Genomic DNA, 22,394 nt, shown 5'->3' on the forward strand with positions numbered 1-22,394 from the left:
GGTGTGTTTGGAAATTTCATCATGTTATATTCAAAAACACGCACAGTATAGTTTTGTGTTTATCTGCAGAAAAGTCTGAATGGCTTTATGTATGTTTATGTTTCATGCCTTCGATGCCTTCAGGAACCTAAACTTCTTAAATGTGTTGATGAGATGTTGCCTCATTTAAGTCCTTTCAGTCCTGGCACAAAAAAAGCTAATAAGACAGAAGCAACATACACATATGAACCTTGACTGCAAAAACTAAAGAAACTATCGTTGTGAAATAAACAAATGTGAGATGGACAGTTTTTCTTCAGCTCCTGCTGCAGATGAATTCTATTATCCAACAGCGACTGAGTTACTGGCTCTAACATACTGAGATTTTTTCCCCCACTAAAAGCAAATTTAAAAACTACAAATTTGGCAGAGGTCTCATTTTGTCTTCATCTTTAGAGACAGTAAATTATTGGCATTTACAAAAGGCTGTAACATCAATGTTTTTGCACATACCTTTGACCTATGTGAGGTTATAGTTACTACTGCATGTGAAAAGCCTGCAACGCAGCAAGAATGACAAACACATTTCATGCATTAGCATGAAGTTGCACACTGCCACTGTGGTAAAATCTCTGGCTTTCGTCCGCAGGAGGTGGGAGCTCAGAATATTGAGTTAGGCTTTTTAATACTGAAGCACAAAACCTTGAAAAATCTTCTCCTCCTACATCTAATCCTTACTCCTCGATTTTATTTAAATGCTGTTGCTCCAAATCACAACAACTGTCACCTCGAGGCCTTTTATGCTGTTGGATAAAGAGTCCTCCTAGCCAGATATTAAAAGCTTCCAAAAGCAATAAACAATATGAATATTAGAGATATATTAAACATAGAAAAAAAACAGACATACCAAGGGAAGTAAGATGGCAACAGGAGAAAAGTTAAGATGAGAAGAAAGCCTTCTGGCAGAACGCTCTGAAGGCAAACTGCTCCCACGACCCACAAACTGTATATAAAAGATGGCATTAGCCACCAAGACTTCGCACAGGTTCTGTCTTTAGGGCTCAAGCTCAGCGTTTTAACTGTCACCATGTAGGTGTATAACAATTACACTTTGGCTCCAACCAAGTTGATGCCCTGCTGTTTTATCTATTTTGCTATAAATGGAACCACAATTTGCTAAATAAACACAGTGCTGTTTTCAGTAAGAGTTGGAATAAACATTTGAGCCCTTAAACTCTTCAGGAAAATGATTACTGAGAGGATACAGCAGGAGAAGTGGTCCTCTGGGCTGTTTTAAAATAAATGTCCACACAATCAGACTTGTTGTTTCTGTAACTAGAGATGTCGCCCCCTGCTGGTGATGAGAAAGATCAGGTTTAAGCACTTCTACATTGCAATGGGCACTGAGTATTTTAATAGAAGATATTCATAATGTAAGAAGTTCATAAAGAGTTTAAATCTACTTCCTGTTTTTTAAATAAAGTTTGCAATAAGAAAGAGCCACGTCTGCAGCATCATTTTGCATCTACTTTTATCCTAAATCAATACCATTTTTTTATAATTACAAGCACTAGTATTTATATTTCACTACCAAGAAACCTATAAATCCCATAATGCATATTAAAAGGGCGATCGTGGCTCAAGAGTTGGCAGTTTGTCTTGTAATCAGAAGGTTGCCGGTTCGAGGGTCTTGAAAGGTGCTGTAAAAATGCAATCCATTATTATTATTATTATTATTATTATTATTATTATTAAAAGACATATGACGTTATTACATAAATCAATTAAATTAAACTATTTTTTTAATCACTCTTCTTTTCAATTCTATTTACATTTGTTTATTAAAAGCCCATCTGGAAGTCTTTTTCAGTTACTCTGTGTACTCTGCTTACACATTACTCATCTGTCCTCTGTGTTGTGGATCAGGGAGAAGCCGGACCTACTGGTGCTCGTGGACCTGAGGGTGCTCAGGGACCTCGTGGAGAGTCTGGTACTCCTGGATCTTCTGGACCCTCTGGCGCTTCTGTAAGTGATGCTAGATCTCTTTATCTAAATCTGTCAGTTCATACCACTTTCTTTTTTTTTTTGAAAAGTGCAGCTCAGTTTCTTTATTACATGTTTTTCTCAGAAACTTGTCAGACTCTCTTTAGTGAGCAGAGAGAACTGTGCTGTGGAAAAGCAGCTTTTTGCTGTAGTTTAACATTGTTTGGACAGACTGTTGGTAGACCCACCCACACCATCCTGTCAGATGAGCCCCTGAACCCTTCCATCAACATCACCTGACATTTTAAATTAATAGGATTTGATTAAAGGCTATTTTTTTTTTGCAGGGTAATCCCGGTACTGATGGCATCCCTGGAGCGAAAGGATCTGCTGTAAGTTTAGCATTTTTACCTTTTCTGTATTTCAAAGTGCAACCTTCTCACTTAACGTTTTCATATTTAGACATGCAGGTAATTTTTTTCTTGCAACTTCAGAGTTACTTTACTGCATCTAATAATATTTGCATCCTATACAGAACATTTACAGTGATCTCTTATTGAATCTGACCGATTAAGCAGTGAATGATGTTGAGCTTTCTATTCCAGCTTTAAAAGCTGAGATGAAATACTTCTGATTCAGTGATCAGTCAGCTGACTGACTTCAGACCTCTCTCTGTCTCTTTTTTATAGGGTGCTCCTGGCATCGCTGGTGCTCCTGGTTTCCCTGGACCTCGTGGGCCTCCCGGGCCTCAGGGAGCCACTGGACCTCTTGGTCCAAAGGGAACATCTGTATGTACTGAGTGAATCATTCATAACAGACAAGATGCCCCCTTCATTGGAGTTATATTACTTTTAATCTATTTATATATCTGAATGTATTTGCAGTTTAATTGACCACTTGATGTTTGTTGTCCATTTCATATCCCAAATAATTAAAGCAGATCTTAAAAGCATAATAACTCATGCATTGTTTCTCTCTCTGTCTCTCTGTTTAGGGAGACCCAGGTATCGCAGGGTTCAAGGGAGAGGCTGGACCCAAAGGAGAAATTGTGAGTTTTGTTTCCTTCGACTTGTGTCTGTATACCCTGATCGGTTCATCAGCAAAACAGAATTCATTGATACAGTACAAACACTTCAGACTATGTCATCTGACAGACCTAGTACACATTTCCACATAGTTTAGGAACGCAAACCTAACAAAACGTATTACTTTGATATGTAAAAGTACAACATATTTTTTTCCAGTTTTGTACTAACCTTGTCTGTTATTCATCAGGGACCACCTGGTCTTCAGGGACCAAATGGCCCACTAGGAGAAGAAGGCAAGAGAGGGCCCAGAGGTGAGCCTGGTTCTGCTGGACCACTGGGACCCCCTGGAGAGAGAGTAAGTGCACAGCATGCTTTCTTTTTCCAGTTCTTTAAAACATGCTGCTCGGGAACTCTTGGGAAAGTAATATTAAATATATCACAGAATATCACAGTGTCAGGGTTTTCCTACACCTAACTTACTGTTATTGCCTACTCTGTGATGGATGGGTGTGTATTCGTTGGGTAAAACTTTGCAGCCCATTTAAGGCCCACTGTGAGATTGGGATATTGCTGTTTAAATAAAGATTAAATCTAATTTTGTGTTTTCCATTTAGGGAGCTCCCGGTAACCGTGGTTTCCCTGGTCAAGATGGTCTGGCTGGTCCAAAGGTAAGCTTCATGATGGTTTCACTGACACTCCAGAGAAGAGTTTTTGTTTGTGAAAAGGAAGTGAAGCGCTCCAAACAGCCAAAATGAGCTGAGTAGAGCATGTTTTAGGCATCTGGTCAGTAGTTGCAGGTGTAAAACTGTATATGTGAATAAATGTGTGTGAATACATTCAGTTATATGTGATACACAGACATTTAATTTAAACTTTTCCAAAAGACATAAAAAAGATGTTTGTGTCATGACGTTATTGTTGTTATTATTATTATTATTATTATTATTATTATTATTATTATTATTATCATTATTATTTTAGTGTAGGTAGTGTAGAGAATTTTGACATGCAGCATGGAGGGAGTAATATTTACTTCACTGAGCGATAAAAGCATTTCCAGTCTGATGGTGATGATATAAGCTTGTTAATAATTGGCGAACTTACGCTTCAGAAGACCAATTAAGCAAAAATAGTTCAGCATACTTTGAAATAATAGTACTTCAAACGTAGACTAGAAGCCATCAGAAAACCTTGAAAACTGTGTAACTGAGATATTCATATCTATATTTTACTTTCTTGGTTGTGAAAGCTGAAACTGCTGAAACTGTTGTAAAAGTTCTAAAGAACAGGATTATTTCTCAGTTTAGCTGTTTGTTTTTCATGAATGTATAAATCCTTTAAAATTCCAAAATATATTTTTGTCAGAAAAGATAAATAATCTGCACATATTTGACTACACTGTAAAAGGTGAAACACGATGTATATGAAAAAAGCAGCTGACCTGATTTCAACAAAGCATTTTAATGAGCGTAAATTGACTCTGGTCTCCGTGATGACATCTCTGAGAAATCATTTTTCCCCTCATTAACTCATAACATTTTTTAAATCAAGTTAAATTGCACAAATCAGCTGGCAGATTTTAAAACGATGCGCTTAATGAGGCACGTCTTTGGGGTTCACTCTGAATTCACAAATTATTGAAGGTCATAATAAAAATGTTATTTTCCTTGAAGAGTAAAAAAAAAGTGCCATTTGTCAGCACACTTGTTTCCCTTTGACTTCATCCTGCACACTTTAGGAGGCAGCAGCGATGCACGCAGCCTCCCACAAGATGGCAGCATAGCTCACAAACCCATCACGCACACTGACCTACATGTCCCAAATCACCAAAGCCAACATCTCATTAAATATTATCTTTCCACGGACAGTTTCATTTATATCACAATTAATCTGTCTGAATTTAATCTTCTCATCTCCTGCAGGTCAATGAAATTTGTTCATCCTACTAAAAGAGAAACACATCTCCTCTGAACTTTGAGATGTTTCCCGTCCTCTGTGTTTGACTTTACACTCTTCCTCATAATACAGGGAGCCCCCGGTGAGCGTGGACCCTCAGGAGCCAGCGGTCCCAAAGGTGCCAGCGGTGACCCCGGCCGCCCTGGAGAGCCCGGTCTGCCCGGTGCCAGAGTAAGTGCTTCCTCTACAGCGCGTTATTACGCATAGATGCTGGTGATCTGCAGAAATGTGCTTTAAATTTCCACAAATCTCAAAAGTGTTCAGAAGAACATGTTTATAGATAGATAGATAGATAGATAGATAGATAGATAGATAGATAGATAGATAGATAGATAGATAGATAGATAGATAGATAGATAGATAGATAGATAGATAGATAGATAGATAAGTTGTACTTCCTCTTCCTCTCAAATATTTAATCTCAGCTGCAGCAGTAGATTGTTTATGTGCAGTCACCAAAATGAAATTAGAAAACAGAGTTAATGAAGCCTGTGAGCAATGTGCTCTCATTCATGTTTCCGTTCTTAGTCATTTCCATCAGCAGGTGCTGCTTCCTGCACAGGGGGCTAGTCAGAGGTGTAAAATCAGTCTCACATGGTGCCATATGTTCTGTAATCCCACCTTTCTTTAGCATATGTCTGCAAAGAGATGCCCGATGACTCATCCAGATTTAGCCAGTAATTCTCCTTCCTGTCTCTGACAGGGTCTGACTGGACGCCCCGGTGATGCTGGGCCTCAAGGCAAAGTTGGACCTTCTGTATGTTCATGTACACGTTTCTTGTTGTAACAGACATTAATTAGTCGTCGTTGTTTACTTGTAAATTAAGAGAAATAACTACACGCTGTGCATCCGCTTGCTGTATTAAAAGCTGTGTGTTATTTTTAATATCACATGTGAAACAACCAGGGAGAGACTTGTAATTTTACCGAATGTGCTCTGATCACATAATGACTCATGAGTGGTTTCATCAAATTGAATTGTGGGAAATTTATCCGCCCATTATCCGCCAGCCTTATACTGTAGCTTTCTTCCACGTTCTCGCTGAATTCAGGGGGCTGTGTTTTTTCTCTTTCACTTTGGGCTCCGTTTGCCACACAGTCTCCTGTTTTTAAGGATAACATTCAATCCTTATGTTTATACACTTTGTTAGTAGTGACGGTGGAGCCGTAAACTCTGTAAGCTGCACCACTCACTGAAGCCTCACTAATTAATTTAAACACCTAAAAAATAAATGGATTTGAAATAGTGCAACTCACATTTATTTGATATACAACATACATTTCTGCATAATGATTTCAGATTTGTAATATTATGATATTTGGCTAAATGTGCAACAAACAGCTACATTTTTTGGTTGTATTACTAAATGAATGGATGTAACATTACTGAGGGATTATACACAGTGTGTCATAAATTTTGCTGTATATTAATTAGATTTTGTAGTCACATTTTTATTTTGTTAGAGAAACATATGGCAGTTATTTACCGTTTGGCTTGACTTTACTCAGGGAGCGCCTGGTGAGGATGGTCGTCCAGGACCTCCTGGTCCACAGGGAGCCCGAGGACAGCCTGGAGTCATGGGATTCCCTGGACCAAAGGGAGCAACTGTAAGTAAAAAGAAAAAAAAGTACCTTCTATAAGGGAGTAATATTTTACAGTGTGTTGCAATGTGTTTTATTTGTCCTTTCTAAAACATAAATGCATGATTCAAAACTGCACAGTACCTGTTCAGCAACATGTGGAGTGCTGCTGAGTAATTTTATATAATTTGATGAGCATCATCACCTGTATCCACCTTTGTTCTCACAATAGGTGCAAAGGGATCAGCAGTAGCATTTTCACTAACCACTGGATTTTATTTCTGCTTTTCTAAGGGTGAACCTGGCAAGTCTGGTGAGAAAGGACTGGCTGGAGCTCCTGGTCTGAGAGTACGTTCATCGTGTTTCCATTTTATGTTTTGAAACTAACGCTCCTCAGATTGACTGCTGTGTTTTTATGAAGCATTAATTAATCACGTGCATAAAAACATAAACATGTTATGCTAAAGTAAAGTCTCTTTTTAGAGCCAAATATTTGTTATTGTCAGAAACTATAAACTTTTGATTAGCTTCATTTTTCAAGTACACAGTTTCACAGAGTCCAGCTTCAGCACGAGAAGCCTCAGTTATATATCTGTCAGATGTCTGCCCAGTTAAGAGCATCACCTTTGGCTTTAGTGCTGATATCTGTCAAACCTCCTCCTCCACCTCCCACCCCATCCTCCTCTGGCTCTCTCTTTCTTCGTCTCCCCAGGGTCTGCCCGGCAAAGATGGAGAAACTGGCTCAGCTGGACCCCCTGGCCCTGCTGTACGTATCTCTATCGCTCCCATGCCACTTTATATACCTTCAACACCGATATTATCTTATCCCTTTTCTACGTCTGCACTTAGAAGCAGTCTTTGTTATCTCCATTTCCCAGACTGCTTCTATCGTAGCTCTGTCTGGAAAAAAAAGTCCTTGACCAAATTGTCTGTACATCACGTCACACCATCACTGACTTACAGACTTTCAACTTCTTTTGAAGATTATGTTTCAGCAAACTAAACAAACCTTTTTGAACTAGAGAACATTTTGTATATGATAAATATTTTATTTTTATAATGTTTACTAAGAAGTGGAAGGTTTTGCAGAATTTTCCCACCATTTTAACTGTCAGCCAGACGTGAAATTGCACAATTTTAATGAATTGTAAAGTGACTGTAATCATGACTTTTAGGGTCCTGCTGGAGAAAGAGGAGAGCAAGGACAGCCTGGTCCCTCTGGCTTCCAGGTGAGTCTGCATACTTAACGCTTTTCTATAACACCTGTGAGCATATATGAGCAGTTGTATCACTACTTTTATATTGTGCAGTTATACATAGAAACTTCAGTTTATTGCTTTTCTTCTGCTGAGCAGTGCCAGAATTGGGAACCACTTATTTTTTCTATGATCACAGTTGTTTATGGTGCAACAGAGAAATATATGTATCATTCCATTAAAGTATATTTTAATGGAATAACACATATTTAACATGTATGTTAATTACATGAATTACGTGTTGTGAGCATTCAGGAAACATTTGCCCGGTAAGATTAGGTTATGTCTACTATTTAGCTAGAAAACTGCAGCTAAAGGGGCTCAAAAACTCTGAAACTGGGCACGTCTGTCACCGAGTCATATGTTGGGTATGAGTGTTGCAGAATGGCTCACACGTATGGTTTCACCTAGATGTGCCAAACTTGCTGGGCACATGTATCCTGTGCAGCAATTTTACTTAATCTTGCAAAATCTAAAGACATTTATAATCCAAAGTGTTCAAAACTGTGACTTGACATTAGGTCCTGCTGCAGCAGTGCAACAAATTTTAGTTATAGGTGACAATAAGGAAACTGTTGTTCTGCCAGCTCAAATGTTCCTTTTCAGTGTTTGATACTGGGCCACCTGCACGTTACAGCTACAGGAAACTGTTGTTTTGGAAATCAATACCACGAAGCTCCCGGCACACACTTCATGTGCTGATGTTAATGCCAGAGGAGTCTTAGATCTCTGCAGTCAGTGAGTCAGCAGAGCTGGTGACTTTTACACACGATGCTCTGCTGACTCTTCGCAAACCCGCTCTGTGACTTTACATGGTGAGCCACTAAAGCGAATTGTGGAATATCTACAGTGGCAGAAATTTCACGAACTGACTTGTTGCGAGTGGCAACCTGTTCGAGTACCATGCTGGAATATGATGAGCTCTGTAGAGCAGCCCATTCGTTCTTGTAAAAGCAGTCTGCTGGCCAGGTGCCTGATTTTATACACATGTGGCAACAGGACTGAAAACACCTGAATTCACAGATTAAGAGGCGTGGTCTCACACATTCCTCCATATGCTCCCTTATTCAGAAAGGATGGCTGCAGCAGGTGGCTCTGCATATTTAACAGGTTGGCAGATATGTTTCTTTACCAGATGACCTTTGTGATGCAGCCCCAGAGGAAGTTGTATCCCCTCACAGGATCAAACTGCGGCTCTTTCACTTGTACATGTCATTACTGAGTTCCAGTCATAGCGCCACCTTTTAGCAGCAGAGATCTTTTCCGAGCATATTAACAATTTCCCAAGCTCCTTATTGATGTTCTAACGATTTAGCTTATGAGTTTTCCCTGAACTGTGTTTCCATGGCAATGCAGTAAATTAAAATGTTTCAACATGAAAAAAAGAAGATGTTGTTATTCAGCCACAAATCACCTGATCTTTCCCAAGTTTCCGGTGACAGAGACACATACTGACAGGAAGATGGAGTCATACGTGACAGCCATAATTCAGTCCACAGGAAGTGATATGTAACTCCTGTCAGCACTGCAGGCCTGAAGACACGTTCATGCAACAATAACACCATCTGAAGCGTAGGGGGGTGCAGACTTGGATCTTCGCTGCATTCAGTGTTAATGCTTCTTCTCTCCTGCACACAGGGTCTTCCTGGCCCTCCTGGTCCACCTGGTGAGGGAGGAAAGCCTGGAGATCAGGTTTGTGCACTTTCATGATCAAATAAGACAAATAAGACAAAGATAAAAAAAAGTATACAAAGATAGAGTATAAGATAGGAATTTATGTACTTACTCCAAGGTCATGATTCAGATTAATTACACAGGTAATTAAACAGTTTAAGCGCTGCTGCTTTTTTCCAACGTTATCAGTGACTGCAAAAGTCTTAAGACTTAAGATGTCATCTACCAGATTTCTAAACTCTTAAAAATATATAATTACACTTAATATTTGCTTTTTGGCTTTAATTTAGTTTGGTTAGTGCTATGAGTATAAAGCATAACTAAGTATCTCAACAGCGATAGTCTTGCAGGTCTTTTAGCTTCTCTTTCTTTTCACCATTCAAGGGTGTTCCTGGAGAGGCTGGACTTGCTGGTGCCACTGGACCTAGAGTAAGTTCACGATCTTAACATAATTTCATTATACTGTAGGCTGCTGATTAACATACATGCCGCTGATTGTCACTGTGCTACTGTTCAGGGAGAACGTGGTTTTCCCGGCGAGAGAGGAGCCGCTGGCCCTCAGGGTCTGCAGGGACCCAGAGGTCTGCCTGGAACTCCTGGAACTGACGGACCCAAGGTGAGTCCAGCAGCCAATAACAAGCATGTTTTTTTAACTGATTAACCCTTGTATGGTGTTCGGGTCCGTGAGACCCGTTTTCAGTTTTTCTCAAGAGAAAAATTAAACAATGAATTATTTTTTCAACCTGAAATTCATTGGCTTTGGCTTATTTTCTGTGAAGAACATAAATCCGAACTAATTTTCAATGACCGAATGCTGTACCTCCCCCCACGCATTTACATTACATACAAGGTGTTCGGGTCCACTGGACCCAGGTCTAGTAAAAGTGTTGAAAGTGTAGGTCCTGTGTTCCCACACTCTGTCTTCCTCCTTTCTGGTGCTGCTGATAGTGTTTTCTTCCCCTCCTGCTCCGCACAAAGTTGCAACATTGTTGAAAATTCAACTATCAACACTGTCTGCTCTGACATTCCCGCACATTTTACCCTCTTTCTTGAGGGATCCAAATTTTATTTTCTCATACCCTGTCCCACCTGCAAATTAGGGGCATAATGCTGTAAATAAGACTTTGCCAGTGTGGTTCTTTATGACAACTGATCAAGATGGCAAAAGATTATCTGCTGCGAGGGCCGTCCAATTGATTTTGGAAGAGAGATGGGCTTCGGATGATGATGTTGACAAAGAGGTTTCAGAATATTTCACATTTCTGAAAATTCAGAGTCTGACCATGACTTTGAAGAAGAGGATGAGGTTGAGCACCATTTAGTAACAAAACGAAGACGAGTACCCCATCTGCAGCCAGCTCCAGGACCAGAACAAGCCCACCAGACAGCAAGTGAAGAAATATGGATGTCAGTAACTGGTGACATTGAATGGTCTTCTTGCCCAAGAAATGAGCCACCCTGCAGAGCTGTTACTGTGATAAGCCAGGGCCAACACGGCTGGAGTTACTCATGTGCAGGACATCAAGTCTTCATTTGAGCTTTTCATCCCAGATTCCATCCAGAAATTTTTTCTGCATTGCAGTAATCTAGAAGGAAGGTGTGTTTTTGGAGAGAGGTGGAATGAGATGGACCAAATTCATCTAAGAACCCCAAAGGCCTACTTTGGGGTTCTTATCCTTGCAGGAGTTTTCAGGTCCAAAGGGGAATCCACAGAATCCCTGTGGGATGCAGAAACCGGCAAGAACCTTTCCGTGCATCAATGTCTCTGGAAAACTTCCACAAAATTTCCAGGATTATTCCTTTTTGATAACCGAGACGACAGACCAGCTCGACGGCAGAGAGACGAGCTAGCTGCCATCAGGGCAGTGTGGGATAAGTATGTGCACCACCTCCCCCTGTTTTACAACCCTGGGCCTAATCAATCAATCAATCAATCAATCTTTATTTATAAAGCACTTTTCATACAGAGAAAATGTAGCACAAAGTGCTTTACATAGTTAAAAGCAGCCCACCCCACCCTCCAACTCACTCCCCACACTCTCAATACACATATATCCCCCCACCCACACACACATACACACACGCGCACACTTAAAGAGTAAAAATTGGGCTGGGCTCGCATGAGCCAAGTGAGGAAACACTATAACAGGGAGCCGTCTGCACCGGGAGCCGGTCACAGACCGCAGCCTCCAGGCTGGGCACACAGCAGGAGGGAGGCAAAGGAGCCCCCCAGCCAGGCTGAGAGGACCCCAGAGACCCAGCAGCCACGGTCAATAACAGCCCCGGTGCAGAGAGCGCCCTCCGAGGAAACACTGGAGATATGACGCAATACAATATATATAGGGTAAAATGATAAAATAAATAAGAACAGGATACAATATAAATATAAATAGAATAAGAAGATTAAAAAACGAATAAGAATAAAATCAAACAAATATTAGGTAAATCCTAAATTAATAATAGAATAACAGGATAGAATAAATAAGCATAAAATAAATAAACGCTAAGTAAAAGCTAAATTAAAAAGGTGGGTCTTGAGCCTGTTCTTAAAAACATGTACGTTCTCTGCGGCCCTGAGCTCCTCCGGCAGGCTGTTCCACAGACGAGGACCATACCACTGAAAAGCTGCCTCTCCGTGAGTATGTGTCCTGACTTTAGGGACAATCAAAAGGCCAGTACCAGAGGACCTCAGGGTCCGCGAGGGTTCGTATGGTAAAAGCAGATCTGAGAGATAAGAAGGCCCAAGACCATTAAGACATTTAAAAACCAATAAAAGAACTTTAAAATCGATCCTGAAACACACGGGGAGCCAGTGCAGCGATTCTAAAACCGGTGTAATGTGGGCCCGCCCTCTGGTCTTCGTCAGCACACGAGCTGCCGAGTTTTGCAAGAGTTGTAAAGTTGAAATATTCTTCTTAGGAAGACCAGAGAGCAGGGCATTACAGTAATCAATGCGACTGGTAATAAAAGCATGCATCAGCATCTCCGTGTTGGCCCGAGAGAGAATAGGGCGGACTCTGGCTATATTTTTTAGATGATAAAATCCAATTTTAGTTACATGTTTAATATGTGGGATAAAACCAAGCTCAGAGTCAAAAATAACACCCAGGTTTTTCACTTGTAGCGAAGGACATAGTGAAAATGCCTCTAATTTAGGCAAGAGTTTCTCTCTCTGAGCCTCAGGACCGACAATTAAAACTTCAGTTTTGTCCTGGTTAAGTTGTAAAAAGTTTTCTGCCATCCAAGATCTTATATCCAAGATACAGTTAAAAAGGGCATCCATTTGTCTGGTGTCATCAGGAGACACGGAGATGTACAGCTGCGTGTCATCAGCGTAACTGTGGAAGTTCACTCCATGCCTCCTGATGACACCGCCGAGAGGGAGCATATACAAATTAAAAAGTACAGGGCCTAGAACCGACCCTTGAGGCACACCACATGTCATTTTATGGATCTTAGAGGAGCATGTATCCATACTCACCATAAAAGTTCTGTCAGAGAGATAGGAAGTGAACCAGCTGTGTACAGCACCAGAGAGGCCCACCATGTGTTTCAGTCTGTTTAAAAGAATAGCGTGGTCTACTGTATCAAAGGCTGCGCTTAGATCCAGTAGCACCAGGACTGAGAGCTTTTGGGAGTCCCAGTTACATCTAAGATCATTTAAAACCTTTAGGAGAGCCGTCTCTGTGCTGTGGTTCACCCTAAATCCAGACTGGAATATCTCCAGGATCTGTCTATCATTGAGAAAATCAGTAATCTGAGTAAAAACAAGTTTTTCTAAGACTTTACTTAAAAATGGTAAGTTGGATACAGGTCTGTAGTTATTAAAATCATTACAATCCAAATTGCTCTTCTTCAGAAGGGGCCTCACCACCGCCGTTTTAAAGGCAGCAGGGAAGACACCCAACTGAAGAGAGCAATTCATCATGCATAAAAGCTCAGCCTCAAAAAATCCATAAAGTGTTTTAAAGAGTGAAGAAGGAATTGGATCTAAAAGACATGTGGTGGGTCTCACTGTGGAGAAAACCTTCTGAAAGTTCTCAGCATTAACCAGGACAAAGCTGTCCAGTGTCTCCTCAGGTACAATCGAGCCCTCAGATGTGTTTACAATCATATCGCGATTAGATAAAATATCAGATCTGATGGCGCTGATCTTTCCCCTGAAGTGGTCTGCAAACTGCTCACAGAACGAGTCTGTGGGGGTTCTTTGGGAGCTGTTAAAATCAGGGTTAAATAAATGATCTATGGTGCTCATCAATGTCACCATTGATGAGCAGCTGATCCCATTTAATTGTGAAACATATTGCTTCACGTGTAAATGTGTTGTGTCTTTCCACTCACTCCACTTGATTATAACTGATTTATTTTTTTATAACATTTTATAAAAAAAAAAACAAAAAAAAAAACCCGAGAAGCACATTCATTCATAAATGTGATCTAACAAAGGGAAAGGGAAAAAAATTAATCATGTTTGCTGTTCATATGGCTTGTAATTGGGATGAAGTAAACATCTGTTGAGTAATTTAACATAAAATTGTTTGATAGTGTTAATTTGGAAAGCCAAAACTCTAGCGGGTCCACCAGACCCATGAACACTGGCTGAGTAACAAAAATACGAACACCACACAAGGGTTAAATGTTGCTCCCTGAGGTTCACCCAACCCACTGCGAAACACAGTGAGATTTTCAATATTCTTATCACAGGCAGCAGAAACAGAGCAGTCTGAGCGTATAATTGAATAATAATTAGCTCGAGTGTTTGCGAGTTAAGCTGTGTGTACTCAGCATTTTAGCGTATATTTGGTGTTTTCAGCCTAAAATTAGAGAAAGCGGGCAGCATCATTCCTCACTCTGCTGCACTGAGCAGTCTAGTTAGTATGTGACAGTATATGACAATAAAACCTCTGCTCAGTTTTCCAGTTTTGAATCGCATTGCATTTTCTTTAAAAAAAGAAAAAAAAAACGAATCAACTTAAGTGCCTATCAGGTCCCAGACTACAGGTCATAATCTAAACTGGTTCATTTATAGCTTTTATTTTATTCCAGTAAATATAAGATACTTTGTTGTCATTATACAAGAATGTACAACAGAATTACAGATACAAAGTATAAGGAGGATTAAAAAGAGAGCACAAACCTTCCTTTCCCTGGTAGAACATTTGGAAGTATTGCATGACAGGAGCCATGCTAGGTAAAAATGTACATGCTATCTAACCATCACCTAAAATCAATAAACCAAAGTTAAAATACACATTGTAAAATCTTGTCCATCCTGGTCACTCCCGATGAAAATTTAACATCTTCAGCTCAGCCTCCTGTCTTTTTGTCAGCACCACCATCTCCAAACCACACATCATACCCGTCTCACTACCATCTCTTAAACCTTCCCTTTCACTCTCTTTACGATCCTGCTGTCACAAATCACCCCAGACACTCGTCTTCATCCACTCCATCCTGCCTGCGCTCCCTGTGCAGGCTGTCAGCTGCTTTAGATAAATATAGTGTAGTAAAGACTGAGATGCAATGCAGTTCATTTTGTTAAACTTAAATTATGTACAGTTCATTCAGATTCATATTTTTCCTCACAGAGAAACATAATCCATTCCAAAGATATATAGCACAATATCTAAACATTTTTTAATCCCTGTGTTTGGACATTCAGAGTTCGATAACAAAGTCATGTCTGCAGACACCGTAACCGTGAGGGACATGCTTACAGTGTCTGCGGGGGGGAAATCAAAAGACTCAAAAATCTGATGGAGTGGTTTTGTTGCAAAATAATAGATGAGGGTTAAATATTTAACGATGTTATTCTGCAGAAGTCATTAAACACCATCGTTTGCTCACGTGTGTGCTTCAGGATATCGACTGAACCTCACACCGACTGTAACTGAGGTCTCTACGGTGTGGCTGGACTGAAGCAGAGCATTTTTCTTTCTTTTGTTGAGACAGAACAGCTTTTTCCTTCATGATCTAATGTTTGCATTTGTCTTTTTAATAACACATGTGCCTGATAAATGTTGGTGTAAGGTTGCTCCTGTGCAGGTTGTACTGTTGAGCTAATGCTAAATCAACAGAGTTACATTTGGCCACCAGGTTTCTAACCTTAATAAGCTTTTTCTTTGCTTCCAAAGCTAAACTTTCAGTGTTTCCTAGACTGAGTAAAAGCCTATTTTCCCCTAGAGGCTAAAAAATTCTAATTCCTGAGACAATTTAAGTTCAGCATCCTTAGGTTTTTTTTTACTGACTAAAATAGTAGATCTCTGATGTAATTCAAAGAGTGGAAAACAGAAGAAAACATATTTTTAATAAGCTCTCCTTTACTTTTAAACTTTCTTCCTTTGGGTTCTTGTGAATAATTGCTTTGTAGATATGAGTCACAAGCAAACACAGTTTTGTCAAAAGTTGAGGATTAGTGGTTGAAGAGCCATCAGTAACTAGAATTGAGCGTCAGTCAGCAGTTCAGGTCTGGACGTTTGCTTTATTTCTGTTTTCTGCATTCATGTTATTTCATAAATTTATAATACTTTAAAACAAAATAAAATATTTCCTACATTCACTGCAGCTGATGGCTCAGTGTGTCTCCAGTCAGGCTATACACTCACTTGCCATCTGTCAGCAATTTCCAGCCACTGCAGTGATTTGTCACAATGGCACTGTGAGCAGAGGAAGAGCTCAGAGAGGCTGCAATTCCCACTTTGGGATTGTTATCTGGTCGGATTTTAATCCCAGTTCATAGGTTTTCATCCCCAGACATAAGTGGTTAGAGGATGAGGATTATAGACTGTGAGTGTGATGGTGGTGACGATGAAGAAGGGATGAACCAACACTCTGTAGAAAAGCAAGTCTCTGAAAACGATTTGTTTTATAAGAGGGATCGTTTGTCGGCCTCTTTGAGTTAGAGTATTATTCTATAGTATTCACAGCCAGTGTTGTGCTTGTGTTAGCCCTGTGGTCATGGCTTAATGATAGGCAGAAGAAATGCTGCGTGTGTCTGATTTATAGGCTGCACGATAAAGCACCGCAGCACAGCTGAAGTTTTGACTCAGAGTGAGCCTATAGGAGTACTTTTTAAAAAAACAATCAAAGTCTGCATTTGCTTTCAATTGTTTCAGCTTTGATGTGTGAAATAGAGATTCGTGCCTTTATGATAAAACGCCCTTTGTCCTTTTAATAACAGAATTAAAGGTAAACCCACCATCACAGCAAAACACCTGAAATTAAGATGTCTTTATGTTTAAATTAAAAGTGACCGACTCATTAGAGAGTTAGGCTTTTTTTTTAACATTCTTCTGTAGCAAGAAGAAAAAGAAGTTGGCAGGATTATTTTCTCTTTTATTCTCTCAGTCATCTGTTAACCTTGAAGACAACAGGCAGGGACAAAGATGAGCATCGGCCTCTTTTGTTGAATGAGCAGATGTTCTCTCACTCTGAGACGGCACCGTGTTTGTGTTTCTGACTCATATTGTGGGTTATTAAACAAAGCCCGAGCAGAATCTGTCTGAAATGTGACAGAACATCATCACAAGCCTTTTTGCAAGTCTTTTTTAAAGACCTTGACTGAATCAGGAGGTATAAAACATCTTTGTGCATGTGTAGCAGGTGCTTAGAGAAAGTAAACAGTTGCAATGTCTCCTGTCTTTGAACCCAAACCTGTCATCTCATTATATTTTTGATTAATAATAGGGAGCGATTGGACCTGCAGGTACTGCAGGGGCTCAGGGACCCCCTGGCCTGCAGGGTATGCCTGGAGAGAGAGGAGGTGCTGGTATTCCCGGACCCAAAGGAGACAGAGTAAGCCATGATGGGAAACAAGTGTTAGCAAACTGAATGCATAAACACTCAATTTGTGGAATTTTCCCTACTTGAGTATAAATTTATGCATATTTTCTTGTCACACGACAGACTTTAATTCAGTTCTTTATCCCCACAGGGAGACCTTGGAGAGAAAGGACCCGAAGGTGCTCCAGGCAAAGATGGTGCCAGAGTGAGTGACTGTCATTCATTTGGGTTTTCGTGAATGACAGTAGCTTCTGCTGAATACAGATAGAACGACTTTCATTTATTTCCTGGAAATAAAATGTTGCATACATATCTATCTGCACATGTGAATCTCTTATTTACAGCATATTATACTTTAAATGTAATCTGAAATCTAAAATATTCATTCTTTTGTTCTTTAGAATAAAAGTGTTTTGTTATTCCCGCTGCTCATTTTAAAGCAAAGTGTGAAGTCTCCGTTCTCACACTACAAACCTCTCCAAGTCTTTATACTAACTATACTTTTTTGTTTCATGTTTCAGGGTCTCACTGGTCCCATTGGTCCCCCTGGTCCTGCTGGTCCCAATGGTGAGAAGGTGAGGCGTTTTTACTTTTATTTTATTTGATCTAAATGATGTAATGTCTTGTTCTGCACAAGTCTTTATTTAAGTAGGTTTCTATAATGTAAAGTTAACCTTCTGTATGATGTTGCTGATGTTCTTCCTGTATTTTCTCGCAGGGTGAATCTGGTCCTGCTGGTCCTTCTGGAGCTCCTGGTGTCCGCGGTGCTCCTGTGAGTGTCACAGTTTATTGTTTTAGTAAAGAAAACATATCAGATTAGGAATTTGGTGCATGCACAGTGACTAGGTCAAATCATCATATATTAGTATATTATATTAAGGCTTTTAGGCAGCATGCATGCTCTTATAGATCTCGTTCACCTGGTTTATGGTGTCACAGTTCAGCACCTCAGCCTGAATTATCATCATCTTTCTTTATTCTTATATTTATACTTAAGCTTTTCAGTTTTCCTTTAGAGCCAGGCATTTTGAAGTATTGGAGCAACTATTTTTAAAACATTGGTCTCAACAGATCAGCCATTTCTCTCAGTTGGCCTAACACCTGAGTTTTTAATGCCTCTGTGTCTTCATCTTTCAGGGTGACAGGGGTGAGACTGGACCTCCTGGACCTGCTGGCTTTGCTGGACCCCCAGTAAGTAGAAAGCCATCACCATGAACTAATCTTACTGCAGACTCCTGAGTGATTTATGTTTCGACTTGTTAGCAAAGTAATAGAAGTATAATTTTACTTTAAAGTGGTTCAACTTGCTTATTTAACTGCAAGTAAAAAAATAACTGCATCTACATGGCGGGGCTTTTCTACCGCTCATATCTAGAAACACTTGGACGTCTAACTGCCTTTACGTCAGTTTTAGGCCTCGGTGAATTATTATTTTCTTTATCTTGACACATGTCTTGTTTCCTCGGTGTAATATCTGTGGAGGGAAATTAGTGTCTTTTTGTCAAACATCCATTTAGTTATTGCCAAAGACTCACGATGGACATAAAATAGATGTTTTTTAATAAGCTGCATCCCTCCAAATGGATTTCATCAATATATTTGTGGCAGCACAATTTATCTCTAAACAGGTTGTTTTTTCTCTACCTTACACAATGATTAATTATTGATTTTCTGTCAGGATGAATAACATTACAAGGTATCTAAATGCTATTTGTTTCAGAGCACACCGACTATCACATTAGGAGCTGCAATTAAAAGTTTTGAAATTGTTGTGTAATTATATCTCATGTCCTACCCCAGCTCTGTATTTGTATTCTTGGACTCTCCTAGAGCAGCTGTTATTTTATCCTTTCTCAATGCAGCTCAAGTTCAGTTGATCTTCTAAAACAGCGGTCCCCAACCCCCGGGCCACGGACCGGTACTGGTCCGTGAGTTGTTTGGTACCGGGTCGTGAGAGTTCAGGCTCGCATGTGAAATGTATGGTTTTCAGGGTTTTTATCGGTTTTAAGTGTTATTTTTTTGTATGTATCGTTAAAACCCTTGTGTTGTCCTCGGGATTCCCATATACTTGTTTGCCATTCACCCAGGGACCATTTTTGACCCGAGGACAACATTACCTCGGTTTATCTGGGTCTTTTCACGTGTATTATGAATAAATCTTCCTTTTTTTTGGTACCGGTACTGTTTTACTGTATTTATACGCAACACCTTAAAGGCTGGTCTGTGAAAATATTGTCGGACATAAACCGGTCCATGGCGCAAAAAAGGTTGGGGACCGCTGGTCTAAAGCCACAGCTCTCCTTCCTTTAAGCTAGCTTTCTTCTAATTGGCTGTCCCAGTAAGACAGAAGATTTGAAATGCAGGTGGGGCTTATGTAGTTCCACACAGAGCTACATGCCTACATGACCCACATCTTCAAAAGAGAAAAAAAGTGCATGAAATTGAGTATTTAGAGCAGATTAATGCCTGAGCTTTTGGGCATTACTATTCACTGACTGCATCATTTGAACCTTTGGTCATGTTTTAAACTGAGAGCTGTGAAAGAAAAAATATAATAGGTCCACTTTAAAGTGTATGTAACACAGACGCTGTGGGCACAACGAGGCTAAATGCTGCACCAGTAGCACTTGTAGACGAGAGTCATAAACTCAATGGCCTGACTTGATTGGGATTTAAAAACAGAGATTTGTGCATAATTTGATGTACTTCTCCATCATAAATGGGGTACTTAAGCAGTTTGGTATTGCAGCGACACAAAAGACAAGTGAAGATATGTCATCTTATCTTAGATCTTATATTTTTTAGTTAGATCTGTTAACCGATAATTTAACAACCCATTTAATATATGATAATGGATCCACACAGGTTACATGTTACATGCAGTGTTAGCAGGTAAACAGAACTCCATGTGTAAAATGAGCCTTTAAACAATTCTTTTAGGTAATTGTGAAAGACCTTTGAAAGTATTTGATTATTAAGACATAGTCCTTTCACTTTTTTTCCTTTGATGTATATCAACAGCTGTTTCTGTCTTTTGCTTTCAGGGTGCTGACGGTCAGCCTGGAACCAAGGGAGAGCAGGGAGAACCTGGACAGAAGGGAGACGCTGGTGCTCCTGGACCCCAAGGACCATCTGGAGCCCCTGGACCCGCTGTAAGTGTCACTACATGTATTATTTCACTATAAATATGTTTTCTAAACCCAAAATAAGGTTGCACAAAAACACTGGATGTTTGTATCCCAGTTTTTCTTATTAATCAAAAGCTTTATATAACAGTACGACAGGCACTGAGTGACAGTTTTTCCTACAAGAAGAGAAACTGTTATGTATGCACAAATCAGCAAAACATTCATTTCTACCTCTCTTTTAAACATGCATGGTGGAGTTTACAAAGTGACAGCAACTGTTGGTGGTGATTGTGCTACATAAGGCAGAATAAGAAACTAGCTGACAGAAACGAGCTACTATAAAATACAACAAATGTCAGAGTGTAACACAGAATATGTTCATTTCAGGGTCCCACGGGTGTTTCTGGACCTAAAGGTGCTCGTGGTGCTCAGGGACCTCCTGTAAGTGATTTTTATCTATACCAAAGAGTCTCACTTTTAAATTATTTTACTCTTGTCTCATAATAACATGTGCAGGAAGCATTATTTTAGGATTTTATTTGTGACTCTGTCTAAATGCGCCCATCTCTGTTAGGGTGCCACTGGTTTCCCGGGGGCTGCCGGCCGAGTTGGACCCCCTGGCCCCAATGTAAGTTCAGCGTCCTGATGACTAAACCCTCCATCAAACTGACTCCATGTGCAGCTTTACACGTGTAGTGGTGATACCAAAACTAAGAGTATGATAAGAGCAAATGAAAAATTAAAGGAAAAGCAAAAATAAAGTGTTTTCTGTAAGCTGTTGATTATCGTGTGCTTCTGCTGAATATATTCCCTATTCAGCATTTTAAAGATGGTGGTGAATCTCCCCATAGTTCCAGAAACTCCTGTTGATGTTTAAATGGCTTTGAATAAATCTGCAAAAGCTATATTTTCAAAATCATCAACCATCTATTGACCTTTGATGGGGCATCCATGCCATCCTTTGAAAAGATCAATTCTGAATTGGTTTACTGGGTTCCCAAACCGAGCCAGAAAACATAAATCGTAATTATATTTGCTGGTGTATAACTGTAGTTGATATAATTTCAGAAAAATCTATTTTTGTCTGACTGTGGAGTTTATATAAAAAGATAAAGATAAAACTACATCTATCACAGGTATGGGAAAAAAAGAACAGCTGGTTTAATTTGTGTTTTATAAGCAAGAGAAACTGTTGTGAAACAGATACAGGGATGTGTTTTCTAATGCTGCCTGACTTCTTTGTGTCATAGGAAACCTTGTAATTTGCACCTATAAAGTGCTTACCTTTGCTGTTTCAACACCTCCACACTTCACCACAGTGTGTCTGTAGGTGTTTGCTTAGATTTTCATTTTCTGCAGACATGCTGCAAAGAAACATATTGTGAGAAAACAGGCTAACCCTGTAAGGGTTCTAATATACAGTCTATGTGTTATTTGAAGTCATATAGAGCTGTACATATCATCACTGGATAGTTAAAATAACAAAAAAGACTTATATGTTTCAGTAATGATTCATATTTATGTGTCCTCCTCCTCACACTTGTCAGGGTAATCCTGGACCTCCTGGTCCTGCTGGTCCTTCCGGTAAAGATGGACCCAAAGGCGTGAGGGGAGATGGTGGACCTCCAGGCAGACAGGGTGATGCTGGGCTTCGTGGTCCCGCTGGAACTCCCGGAGAGAAGGGAGACGCTGGAGAGGATGGTCCACCTGTGAGTTTCTCATTCTACAATCAGATTCCATCATAAAACACTCAAGACACTGGCTGGCATCACCTGCAACTCCTTTTTACTTTGTAATACTTGAAACCTCTTCAGTGCACCATATTTAGGCGGTCGTTAGAGCTACTCTGGGGAGTAGAAAATGATCAGATGTGTTTGTTTTCTGCACGTCTGTCGGCGTTTGTGTGGCTCTGTCAGCCCAAAGAGCCAATTTTATCAGTAATGGAAACACCCTCCATTACTGCACAGAGCTGTCAGTGTCCATCACTGGCTGTAATAGCAGACCGAGACATCTGACAGCACAGGGTA

At 40.0% G+C, this 22,394-nt stretch overlaps 1 protein-coding gene across 2 annotated transcripts in view; it reads left to right on the forward strand.

The window, feature by feature from the left end:
* col2a1b (collagen, type II, alpha 1b) overlaps nucleotides 1-22,394 on the forward strand; it is a 49,871-nt gene that overhangs the window by 17,325 nt on the left and 10,152 nt on the right. For both annotated transcript variants that reach the window (XM_026166734.2, XM_080301570.1), the window contains 24 exons: nucleotides 1,906-2,004; nucleotides 2,310-2,354; nucleotides 2,652-2,750; nucleotides 2,957-3,010; nucleotides 3,238-3,345; nucleotides 3,605-3,658; nucleotides 5,019-5,117; nucleotides 5,650-5,703; nucleotides 6,456-6,554; nucleotides 6,822-6,875; nucleotides 7,240-7,293; nucleotides 7,703-7,756; nucleotides 9,422-9,475; nucleotides 9,842-9,886; nucleotides 9,975-10,073; nucleotides 17,144-17,251; nucleotides 17,391-17,444; nucleotides 17,761-17,814; nucleotides 17,958-18,011; nucleotides 18,377-18,430; nucleotides 20,284-20,391; nucleotides 20,755-20,808; nucleotides 20,942-20,995; nucleotides 21,915-22,076. In XM_026166734.2, coding sequence (XP_026022519.2) covers nucleotides 1,906-2,004; nucleotides 2,310-2,354; nucleotides 2,652-2,750; nucleotides 2,957-3,010; nucleotides 3,238-3,345; nucleotides 3,605-3,658; nucleotides 5,019-5,117; nucleotides 5,650-5,703; nucleotides 6,456-6,554; nucleotides 6,822-6,875; nucleotides 7,240-7,293; nucleotides 7,703-7,756; nucleotides 9,422-9,475; nucleotides 9,842-9,886; nucleotides 9,975-10,073; nucleotides 17,144-17,251; nucleotides 17,391-17,444; nucleotides 17,761-17,814; nucleotides 17,958-18,011; nucleotides 18,377-18,430; nucleotides 20,284-20,391; nucleotides 20,755-20,808; nucleotides 20,942-20,995; nucleotides 21,915-22,076 — 1,773 coding nt within the window. The remainder of the gene's footprint in view (nucleotides 1-1,905; nucleotides 2,005-2,309; nucleotides 2,355-2,651; nucleotides 2,751-2,956; nucleotides 3,011-3,237; nucleotides 3,346-3,604; nucleotides 3,659-5,018; nucleotides 5,118-5,649; nucleotides 5,704-6,455; nucleotides 6,555-6,821; nucleotides 6,876-7,239; nucleotides 7,294-7,702; nucleotides 7,757-9,421; nucleotides 9,476-9,841; nucleotides 9,887-9,974; nucleotides 10,074-17,143; nucleotides 17,252-17,390; nucleotides 17,445-17,760; nucleotides 17,815-17,957; nucleotides 18,012-18,376; nucleotides 18,431-20,283; nucleotides 20,392-20,754; nucleotides 20,809-20,941; nucleotides 20,996-21,914; nucleotides 22,077-22,394) is intronic.

The sequence above is a fragment of the Astatotilapia calliptera genome, chromosome 5 (assembly GCF_964374335.1).
Source record: "Astatotilapia calliptera chromosome 5, fAstCal68.1, whole genome shotgun sequence".
NCBI lineage: Eukaryota > Metazoa > Chordata > Actinopteri > Cichliformes > Cichlidae > Astatotilapia > Astatotilapia calliptera.